This window comes from Equus caballus, chromosome 4 (genome assembly GCF_041296265.1).
Source record: "Equus caballus isolate H_3958 breed thoroughbred chromosome 4, TB-T2T, whole genome shotgun sequence".
Lineage (NCBI taxonomy): Eukaryota > Metazoa > Chordata > Mammalia > Perissodactyla > Equidae > Equus > Equus caballus.
Window position 1 is genome coordinate 98,110,330 of NC_091687.1, and position 12,390 is coordinate 98,122,719.

The window sequence follows — 12,390 nt, forward strand, 5'->3', positions numbered from 1 at the left end:
AGATACCTGGCACTGCCAATGCCTGAGACTTTTGAGGATTCTGTGGTATAAATCAGGTTGGTTTTCATTTCCCCATTGCCAACTAATAATGATTTAGCTTTTCTGGGTGTACTAAGTCCACTATCACTTCTCCATCTACCTTCTAGCTTTTAAAATGTTGTTGCTATTGTTTCTTTCCTCTATGTTATGTCCATCTTTTCTATGTTCGTGCTTCAAAAAATTTCTTTATCATAATTTTAGTGGAGTTTCAAGAGACAGCAAAAATCAGTCACCTTAACCTAAAATCCACATAGCTATTTCAATAAGAGGATTTTCAATCTGCCAAAGCCTTCAGAAACTAAAAATGTATTGGTACATTTAACCAGTTGCATGTTATCATCTTATAAGGAACAGAAAGGAAAAAAGAGAACTGTATCTTCTTTGGTTAATTTTAAGCTGGTAATAAAATATTCTCTGATAGAAGGCTTCAAACTTGTAACTAATACTGTTTCAGCTGTTAAAATCTAGGATGAACCAATGGGATGATCTACATTCACAGCCAGGCATTCATTATGTAGTGAGAGTTACTTAAAAATGTAAGCAAAGTATTTTGGAGTAGAGAAATAGACTGTAAAGGTTTACACTTACAGATCCAAAACTGTAAAGCAATGCGAAAATACTGCCTCTTGACTGACTGTCTCCCAGACTACAGAACTATTCCAACTTGATAGTTTTCTTCTGTACTGTCACTTCTCGTCTTAATCAACACTGGCACTTCACTACCCCATCACTGTTTCTAAAAGCAATTTTTATACTATTTTTAACTATTCCTTGCTGCCTTTTTACAGCAAAAGCCTCTTCCCTTTTATGATTTATTTGATTATTTTTCCTTTCCTTGACAGTTCTTGGTTTTGATATGAGAAGGATTTGGCTTCTCTCTTTTCTGGAAGGTAAACCTATCAATACTATGCAGTTGTGTGTAACTATTCTTTAATTTTTCATTTAACAGATATGTATGGAATACCTATCATAGGCCAGGCCCTCTTCTAGACATGAGGGATAAAACAACGAACAAAGCCTCTGCTCTCATATAGCTTGTATTCTAGTGGATGTGACAAAATGTCACATGGAGTTTGGTGTTAAAAAAATAAAAAAAACAAGGGTGGGGTATAGAGAGTGATAGGGTGGGGTAGGAACATGTTCTTTATACAAAGTGATCAGAGAAGGCTTCTTTTAAAAGGCAACTTTTAAAAAAACAATTATTTTATTGAGGTCATATTGGCTTATAAGATTGTATAATTTTAGGTGTACATTATTATATATCAGCTTCTGTGTAGACTGCATTGTGCCCACCACTAATAGTCTAGTTTTTATCCGTCACCATATATATGTGCCCTTTCACCCCTTTCCTCTCCCCCTACCGGGACCTCCTTCCCCTCTGGTAACCACTAATCTGTTCTTTTTACCCACGTTATTTGTTTATCTTCCACGAGTGAAATCATATGGTATCTGGCTTATTTTGTAAAAGGTGACATTTGAACAGAGACATAAGCAAGAAGCTCTATGGATATTTGCAGCACGAGTATCCTAATGGGAAAATAACAAGTACAAAGTCCCCAAGGACGGAACATGCTTGGCCTGCTGAAGAAACAGCAGAGACCAGTGGGGTGGGAGCAGAATAAGCTTTGTTTCCCTCAATGTTTACTATTTTTGCCATGGTTTACTTTTCACAAGATTTTAATATAACCTTTCAGAGCTGAACAGTTTTAGATTCTAACTCATATGAAAGGTTGTTTCATGTCTAGTGGATAAGTGGGAATGTTACTGAATAAGGTAATAACTAGCTGCAATAAGCATTTTGGCTGAACACAGGCTTGTAAACAATCTAAAGTATAGATATATTTCTTAGTTTCGACACAGATGGTGGGAAGACTTAAGAGCCAGATCTGGTTTTGAGTCTTGGTTCTATGCCTACTTGCTATAAGTGATTTTGAGTCAGAGTTCTAGGTTTCTAGGTTTTGATACATATATACCCTTTTATTCAATTTTATAATGTAAAAGTAGCATAGTGATTATGGGGAAAGAATAATGGATGGGAGTCAGAAATTGAGTTAAACATGTATGCTGACACTTATTAAATGTGGGGCCTTAGACAAGTCATTTAAAAGCCTCAGTTTCCTTATCTGTAAAAAGAAAATGAAAATATCTACTCCAGGGGCTGGCCCCATGGCCGAGTGGTTAAGTTCGTGTGCTCCGCTGCAGGCGGCCCAGTGTTTTGTTGGTTCGAATCCTGGGCTCTGACATGGCACTGCTCATGAAACCACACTGAGGCAACGTCCCACATACCACAACTAGAAGGACCCACAACGAAGAATATACAACTATGTACCGGAGGGGCTTTGGGGAGAAAAAGGAAAAAATAAAATCTTTAAACAAAACAAAACAAAACAAAAAACTACTCCATAACATTATAAAGATTAAATGACATAATGACGTACACATGTGAAAGTCATCTGTGTACTGTAAAATGTTAAATTAAGATACATATTTTTTAACTACCCATAGAGCTTTCAAACTTATATTTTACTTACTTAAAATTTTTCATCTAAAGGCTTTCGAAATTAATTAATTTTACCTTTTGATTTACCTATTCATTTGCAACTTAAGAGTTGCATGCAAAATTTACCCTTCCTAGTCAGTTCCCTATTTTGGCATATAACAAACTTTATAAAGTAACTTTTTATCTGTTAAATTAAATAGCAAAATTCAACGGATACGAACAACTCAATCTGAAATGCTCAAGTAGGATCAGAATGCAGATTTTCATTTTACTTTATTTCATGCAGATGATCATTTTGCAATAGAATATATGGGCACATGGAGAAAATAATTTGAAAGGATAACTAGCAATCATTTTATATACTTCAATAATTGTTAGTGAATTTTTAGTGGTGGGTTTTTTTGGCCTATTTTTGTTTTCTGAACTAAATCGTTGCATGCTAATAAACAAATTTGCAGTCACATTTATTATCAAATACTTGACATATGTTTGAAGACTGTACTAGACAGGGACTATTTTAGATCTTAATTCATACTGCTAGTCATTAGTCACAACTGTCCATGTTGCTGGACAGCAATTTAAAAAGTAATCCAAAAGAATATTAGCTAAAACTTTTAAAACACACTCAGTGGCCTTCAAAAGTAACTTTAAAGAGATTTAACAGAACAGAACTTACTCCATGCCCTGTGCAGTTTGCCGAGCAATATCTATAAGTTTGATCATCTCAAATTTGGTCTCAATGATGTGGAGATGGTGATATAAGCTGGAGCCCTCACACCACTGGGTAACAATAGCCAGTTGTGGCTTTGTTGAATAGCCCATGAAGAGTAGGATATTCACATGTCGAGTTTTCCTGTAAAAAGAAATGTGACGGTAAATAGGAAATATTGATAAACTTTTGCAAATCTTAAAAAAGAGGACCAAAGCAGTCTACTTATCAGTAAAATATTGTCAGAAAAAGGTGTTTTTAAAAAAGGCTACAGAAGGATAACTTTAGAAGAGACTTTAGAAAATGTCTAATCTAATATCCTACCCTTTTCAGAAATATCTTTTAAAATATACCTCACAGATAGGCAACTAGAGGTTGCTTAAATACCTCCAATTATGAGAAGTTTATCACTGAGACTGTAGCCTATTCCACCACTTTTATTTTTTTTTGTTAACTGGTTCTAGTATTAGAGAGGTTTTTTTGGGTTGAGAAAAAAATCAATATCCTACATCTTCCACCCCGGCTTACTTCCCCTTCTGCTCTCCGTAATAACAGAGTAAGTTTTTAACAGCCTACTATGGACCTAAATATCCTCAGTTCTGTTGACTACTTCCCCGCTAAGTTCTAGTTCTAGAATCCTCTGCATCTAAGTTGTACTTGCCTGGACACGCTCTAGTTTATTAATGTTCATCAAGTCTCAGAGCTTGATATAATCTCTAAATGTGTTCTGATAAGATTAGAATTTTGAGAGTATTATTTTCATAAGTGGAAGTATTATTTCTCATCATCAGAATACTATATTTCCATTAATTCACTCTAGGATTAATTCTTCTAACACCTATACCACATAATATTGCATACCACTTAAAAGAATATGATTTAAAGACAATATATTCAGACAAATTCTTTTATCAATTTTGAGTAAACCTGTAAAGCTAACAGTGGGTACCACTGGAAAATAGGAGTTGATGAAGATAACTTCTCCAGAAAACAGTAATTCACACAAGCTCACCTGAGTACTCCTACTTCATTTTTGAAGGCCTGTAACTGCTGAGGTGTGGGTGCTGTCACATTCAACATTTTCACTGCCACATCACCTAAAAGGTAATCGTCATTCCAAATGTCATTCCTATTTTTTAAACTTAAAAATATAAAAAACTCGTGGGTATTTTCACCAATTACCACAGCTTTAAATCCATTAGTAAATTGTAAATAAATTACATCGTAACTTCCTGAACTGCATTAATTTTCCAAGGATAAAAACTAAACTAACAATGATACTCCTGTATTAGTATTTCAACATTCTAATCTAAAAAGATAACCAGGGGCAGGCCCTGTGGCCAAGTGGTTAAATTTGCATGTTCTGCTTTGGCGGCCCGGGGTTTTTACTGGTTCAGATGCCAGGCGCAGACATGGCATCACTCATCAGGCCATGCTGAGGCAGCGTCCCACATAGCACAACCACAGGCACTCGCAACTAGAATATACAACTATGTACTGGGGGGCCTTGGGAAGAAGAAAAAAGAAAGAAGACTGGCAACAGTCGTTAGCTCAGGTGCCAATCTAGAAAGAAAAAAAAAACAACTTTGCTTTTCCCCTGAAAATGTAGTTGAAGAAATTAAGTGCCCATGGTATGTTTTCCTGGTTACTCAACAATGTTAAATTAGATGCATTTAGTAATTGAATGCTAAAACTACAGATGACAGGTCCAATGAACCTTGGCTGAAACAGAAAACTGCAATACTTATTTATCAGAGTAGTTAACATTTATTTTCAAATCCATGGATCACTTGTTGCTTTTGCTCGGGAAAATTATTAAATTACAAAAAGAACTTCATGTAATACAGGTAGAACTCTCACACATTGCCAGTGGGTGTGTAAATTGGTACAACCACTTGAAACACTGTTGGCCATACGTATCTACTAAAACTGAACATACGCATATCCAGTGGCTCCACAATTCTTGCTCACGTGTATATGCCCAGAAAAAATGAACATATATGTTCATCAAACGATACGTACTAAGAATATTCACAGCAGCAGCATTTGTAATAGCCCCAAAATGGAAACTATTCCAAATGCTCATCACATAGTAGATAGAAAAATAAATAATGTCACAATCACACAACAAATACTATATAGAGAATGAATGATCTACAACTACACACATAATATAGATGAATCTTAGAAACAATGTTGAGTGAAAGAGGTCAGACACAAAAGAGTATATATTGCATGATTTCTGTTAAAGTCAGGATAGTGGTTACCCTCAGCAGAGGTGAGTAACGGTCTGTTTATTGAACACAGATGTGTTCACATTGTGATATTTCAGCTACTTGTACACTTATATACATTTTTTGCATGTAGATTATACTTTAATATAATTCACATTGATTTTCCTGATTATCAAAGTAATAGAGTGCTCATAGTAAAAAATTAAACATTTTGAAAGCACAAAGGAAAAAATAAAAATCTCCCATAATCATGTCACTAAGAAATGACCAATGTTAACATACTGATACATATCCTACTAGGCTTTTATATGTATGTAGTGTGAATATTTATGAAAATATAACCTAAAAAGAAATATACTAAAATACTGATGATCACTAAAAAAATTGTTACATATATTTCTATGTAGCACCATAACATGGGATACTATATATGCTGCTTTGTAAAATTTAATATACCACAGACACCTTTCCATATCAATAAATACAGATCTATCATACTATTCTAATTTCTATATAACCATATATGGAGGTTATCAATTTATTTATCCAATACTCTATTAATGGGCACTTAAAGTTTATTGCCATCTTTCATTAATATTAAATCTCTAATGAAAATACCTGTACACACATCTGTTTGTTCCTGTCCAATTACTTCCTTATTATAAAGATCTACAAATGAAATTGTTGGTTCAATATACATATTGCCAAATTGCCCTCCAGAAAATCTGTAGCAATTTATTTTCCCACCAGCAGTATACAACCACACCTCTGAATATAATCAATTAAAAAAAAATTCTTTGGGGGCTGGCCTGGTGGCGTAGTGGTTAAGTTCAGGTGCTCTGCTTTGGCGACCCGGGGTTCAAAGGTTCATGTCCCAGGCGTGGACCTAGCACCACTTGTCAAGCTATGCTGTGGCGGCATCCCACATAAAATAGAGGAAGACTGGCACAGATGTTAGCTCAGCAGCAATTTTCCTCAAGCAAAAAGAGGAAGATTGGCAACAGATGTTAGCTCAGGGCTAACCTTCCTCATCAAAAAAACCTAATAATAATAATAAAAAAAATCTTTATTTGAGAGGCAAATAATGATTTCTAGTTTTTGAATTTGCAATTCTTTGATAACTTGTGAGGCTAACATTTTGTATATGTTTACTGCCATTTCTTCCTTTGGTAATAAGTACACAATTAATATGTTTACTTGTAGTTTATAATACAAATAAAATTATTAGCAGAAAGACTTCTAAAAGAAAAAAAAACCTTAGGACTAGCTCATCTGGAGGATTACCATCTTTAAAAATTATTACTGCAATATAATGATAGGAGTCCTGGTTGCTGTGAATCAAGTTTTTATCTCCCATAATTTTTGTCAGAAACCTTTGGAGGACTCTTGCATCTGATCAAAAAAGCTTAATGATGCAAACAGTGAATACTCCCTTTGATTTTTTTTATAAAAGTTGTTAAACATATCCTATTATTATGACATGTGACAAGGTCATTGTATTACATACATACCATGCCACTTTCCCTTGTAGACTGTCCCAAATGACCCAGATCCAATTCTTTGTCCCACTGTGATCTGCCCATCAGGAATCTCCCAATCGTCACTTGAATCCCGTCTACCAAGAGTTTTCTTGATAAAAACAGTGCAAAAGTCAGGCCAAAGCAAACAAAAAAGGAAAATCTTAGGTTTCACACTATGTACATTACCCTATGCCTGAAAGGGACATAAGTTAGAAAGAGAATAAGGTCCTTTAAAAAAAAAAAAACAAACCCATACACTGGAGGAATAATAGTGAGAAGTATGATTCTTACAACATGTAATTTAAATTTAAGACCTAAGTCTGTATCAGGATGAAAACAATTTATTAAAAAACAAAAATTATTTATTAGGTATGAGCAGAAATGTGTATTACTAAAATTAATGAAATAAAACAGGTTTTTATCATTTGGAGGACTACTAGGGGCAAGATAAGCACTATACATTTGTGACTAGTTTTGGTTCCAGAGGCCAAAATTTAAGTTAACATATTATGGTAACTGCTGATCATTTATCTACTACTCTCTTCCTGTCAGTCCTAAATTGCCTGATAAACCTTATTTGATTCAGCCTCTCAAAAAAAATCATCAACATAGATAATCACTTTGGTAGGGTAAAGGATCCACCTATGTAACATAGACTATTAATATACTATTGCTAAAATTAAATTACTACTTTTTAATATAGATTTATTTTGCAGCATAAAGTTCATTTTTCAAATAGGGAAGAATGTCATTTGGTAGATATTTAATTTCCAACCAGCACTTTAGAACATATATGGCTAATCATGCTTTCTAAAATACTGGCTTACTTTCATTTTTCTTATTTTAGAAACAGAACACTATTCTTACTCTTCCCAAACTGCCTTTTACTCCAGTACATTAGACTTGAGAGCAAAATTCAGTGTTGCAAGAATATGCTTTAAGCAAAAAACTATCAGTTCTTAAATCTGATTATGGGAATTCTGTGTCACATACCAATATATCTAAAAGGTGACATTACATTTGGCTATGACTTCTAAAAAGAAAAAACTTAGAGGAAAGATATCATATACTCTCACCATTCGATTCCTGTCTTCTGAGGATGAAGATGATTTCCTTTCCCGTTGAGGTCCTGGAGATTTCTGTAATGCCTTCACATTAGTGAGTGAGCCAGGTAATGAGGCAGGGGGGGTGGCAGATAAACCTGTGGTTGATCCTAAGGTAGTAAAAGGAAAAATGCATCCGTTAAAGAAGAATGGAGTATGTTAATTTATTGGGGGCGGAGGGTGAAGGGAGATTTAGACATTCAAAAAATGCAGTGCATGTTCAAATATATAACTCCTGGAAAGGAGAGCCAAAAGGGGGCCCCATTTGATGATTAGCACTATAGTTTCTTTTAGTTTTTGGCCAATTTAAAGATCTTTAAAACATGTGATTACAGATACTTTGCTTGGTTGGTGCAGAGTCTAAAAGAAAAACAATGTCTCTAAAATAAGAGATAAATATGTACTAAGAAATACTCCCAAGTTTCTGTTTCTTTGATTAAAAAAAATCAAAAGCGGGGCTGGCCCCGTGGCTGAGTGGTTAAGTTCGCGTGCTCTGCTGCACGCGGCCCAGTGTTTCATTGGTTCGAATCCTGGGCTTGGACATGGCACTGCTCATCAAACCACGCTGAGGCAGCGTCCCACATGCCACAACTAGAAGGACCCACAACGAACTATGTACTGGGGGGCTTTGGGGAGAAAAAGGAAAAAAATAAAAAAAATCTTTTAAAAAAACAACCAAAAGCAAAATTAACTTAAAAGCTTACGTAATGAGTAAACTTTTAATTATTTTATGTTACCTCAACAGCCAATCAATATAAAAAAAGATGGAGACCCCCAAATGGAAACATACTCTAATGGTGACCTTAATATTGAAAATATCTGGCTCTTTCACATTAGCCACTAAAACTTTTAAAAATCCCATACTACATAATGTACTATGTAAGAGTGAGAGATATCCGTCAGTTCCACTAGCTCCTGGAGGCTTATTCTATTAAACAAAGATTATTTGTTACCTGCATAACAAAGTTAATGTAAACAAAGTCATGCAGGTTTCTCAAGGTTTTCTGAAAAATCTCAGCCTTTACAAGTGAGTGCAAAGTAAGTGCTACTACCTCTCAGTCAAGTTACTGCAAACGAAAATATTCCATAAGCCAAGTGAGCCAAAGGGGTACACTCTTTGAAAGCGGACTCACTTGGCAAGGTTGCATACCTTTCTGATGGGTACTCTTCCAAACGCTGACTGAGCAAAAATCCTAAATTCACGTTTGGTAGAGCCTGGTTCAGAAGGGTTCAGGGCAATGACTCCTAGTGGGGCCTGAGTTCAGCCGAGCAGGACTGAGACATTAAGTAATATTTGCTTACACAAAACAAAAAGACTTCACTAGATTTTTTTTTTTAAAGATTACTACGCTCAGGGGAAAAAAAGATACTAACTTTCAAAGAAAAAAGATACCAATGACAACAATTAAATCTGTGTAGAAATTTTATCATCACTATATGATATACCTCAATGTGAAATTTCCATGATCTCGTATGCAATTTTCTCAAAGAAAATGGCATATGAAATGCCTACTAACTAGAGCACAATCCATTTTCTACCTTCCACTGATAATTTTCAGCATCATAAAACCTTAACTGCTAACTCAGGCTTTGCAGTTCTGATCTATTCAGTACTGTATTGCATTACTTACTTTAATTACACTACTCAGTATTGTATGACTTCTAGCCCATTCTATAGATTTCCTGAGAAACAGTTGGGCTAAGAGAGCAAAAATCTTAAACACCATCACTACATTCAGAATAAGTAACAGACACTAACTAGCAAGAGCCAGTAAATATAATTCTTCAAAAATATTTATAGCAAGACATCTGTCTCAATTTTGACTTAAATTATTAAAAATCCGTTTACTAATTAAAGTATGGCAAGATGAAATGGGAGAGTGAATTTATACTGTTTTTTTCCCTCATATTAGGGCATAAACCCTGAAAAATGTTAAATCCTCAAATTTCCTAAAGTGTCCTAAAATACCAAAATATATTACAAATCTTTTTAAAAACTCTGCCTTTGATATAATATAAATGATACATGTCCTACACAAAATAAAGACCCACTGCTGATATCACAGAAAAATATAGCTAAAAGTCTAGTAAAATCTCATAATAAGGACTTAATTTCCATTTTTTATTTTCTTAAAAACCATAAAAACTGATAACAAACATCAGCAGTCATCCAGGTTATCACTTAAATGGACTAAAATAAGTGGAATTCAGATCGAAGGAACCCCGCCACACATTATTTATTGCCACCCCCCGAGTTTAAGAAGTTATCAAGACCAAAAAGTAATATAACAAAAAATGAGATGGAAACCTCAGCTCAGAATTTTCTTGCTTTTAAAAATTTATGACAGACAGCACACAGAAAGCTTGTGATAGCGAGTATGTGTGAGAAGCACATTCAGAGCATTCCAGCCAGGCCAAGCAGAAATTTAGTACTGAAAACTCTCACACTTACAAACACACGCTGTGAGGGTGAGGCACAAACAGTATCTGTAGTTTATATTTAGTTTGCTTTGGGTGAAAACAAGAAAGAAGAGCCCAACTACCTCTGAACACTGGGCCAGGCTCAAAATCAAACACTATTTCACTGGGGACAGAATGTAGGAGGGGACTGGGAGTCCGGGATTGGTATTTCCGAAGACAGCGCATCAGCTGGTTCAAAGGGGCTGTTAGAAGAGAAAGAGAGGGGCAGGCAAACACAGGAAGACAGACACACAGAAGAAATGAAAGAAGTCATGGGGAATAAATAAGATGAGTCAAAGCCTGCTTCACAAGATAATTCTGGATGTTTAAAAAATCTGCTTATTTTCATAAAATCCCAATGATTTTTTAAAAAGTGACTCATAAAAAGGACGAAAAAATGCCACTTCATTTTAGGTAGTTAAGCAGGCAGCATTAACTTTTTATGACTAAGTTAAGTCTGTGATGCTAACATGATGGCAACATTTAAATGTTGGATGTATTGAGTAAAATTATCAAAAGCCACAGCTATTAAGACATATGAAAGTCAAACTGGCAGCAACATTAACTGGTGGGTTCATGGAATAACAAACAAAAAAAAACTTTTATAATATGTGCTATATGGTAAATACTAAGTCCAGACTATATAGTGCAGGGTTATTAATTTGGTAGTTTCACAGTTATATAGAAACATAACAAAATATGGTTTATACAATGTTTATTCAATATAAAATATCTTTGAGTCTAGGCTTAGATATTTTGAAGATAAAGCAGGTCACAGTGAAAAGACCAAGTCTAAGTAAGATAAGCAGGTACTACAGGTCTTCCTTATTAGACAGAAGACAGCTGGACCACCTGGAAGAAAACTTCAAGATAGTTTCAAAGACTACCTCTTAGAAAACATCATATGGGGATAAATTCTCACTTAAAAAGTATTTGCTTAAGCAATGTTTTCTTATGCCCCCAATTTTCACTGGGTGCTAGAGTGATTATCAGATGAAAATTCTGTAAGAAATCTTAATTCAATTTCTCATTTGTTTATTTTATTTCCCAGACTAATAAGAGGGTAACTGGGCTTTTCTATAAGGGGTCCTTTTTATAAAATGTACATTCCAAACCCTCCTAGGAAGGCTGAAGGGAAGTGGCTGACAATGTCTAACAAACTGAGAAGTTGAGACATGCAATTCAAGAGATTCTCCCCAAGAACAATTTAGGAAAGTTAAGTTTTAACCGATTCTAAGTTCAGACTTTAACTATTAGTGAGGGCTCCCAAAGGAAATTTAGCAACTCCGGCTTTCCAGATAGTCAGGAATTAATAAAGTGGGTAAAATAACTAAGGATCTCTCCTTGATAACAATATTTTAAAATTGAAGATAGTACATTTAAGACTCCCTTGTATGTCTTCTCTTTTTCTTTACTCATATTATAAATTAGTTAAAACTTTATTAGATCCAAATGATAAACACTAAAGAAAAACAGAAAAACTTTGGGTTTTCTCTACACATTTTTCTCTGTGTCTGTGTTTCATGAAAGAAGCAAATATAAAGACGACAAGCAGCAAAGCAATTGCATTTTTCCTTGAGGTTTTTTTTTTTTTTAATTGAAATCACTACTTACCTCCATCACTACGAAACCCTTGGTCTCTAATCAAGTCCTACAAATAAACAGTAATGTATATTTATTCAAAGCATATGATAAGAAAGTAGTAACATTGAATTTTCCACTAAGCATTAACAGAAAGGTTAATCCAAAATAATACCTGTCTTAAAACTATTTCACAAAACAGAAAGAATATGGAATTAGCCAGTGAAGATGATAAAATCAAACT

General features: G+C 34.6%; 1 protein-coding gene across 10 annotated transcripts in view; it reads right to left on the bottom strand.

Moving 5' to 3' along the window:
- The window catches only part of BRAF (B-Raf proto-oncogene, serine/threonine kinase), a 148,234-nt gene that overhangs the window by 38,760 nt on the left and 97,084 nt on the right, over positions 1-12,390 (bottom strand). For 8 of the 10 annotated variants that reach the window (XM_001496264.7, XM_070266009.1, XM_070266010.1 and 5 more), the window contains 5 exons: positions 12,180-12,216; positions 8,079-8,215; positions 6,994-7,111; positions 4,261-4,345; positions 3,216-3,392 (listed from right to left, as the gene is read on the bottom strand). In XM_001496264.7, the coding sequence (XP_001496314.4) occupies positions 3,216-3,392; positions 4,261-4,345; positions 6,994-7,111; positions 8,079-8,215; positions 12,180-12,216 (554 nt within the window). Of the gene's footprint in view, positions 1-3,215; positions 3,393-4,260; positions 4,346-6,993; positions 7,112-8,078; positions 8,216-10,648; positions 10,769-12,179; positions 12,217-12,390 lie in introns of all 10 variants that reach the window. The other 2 variants (XM_070266012.1, XM_070266013.1) reach the window with 1 other exon arrangement.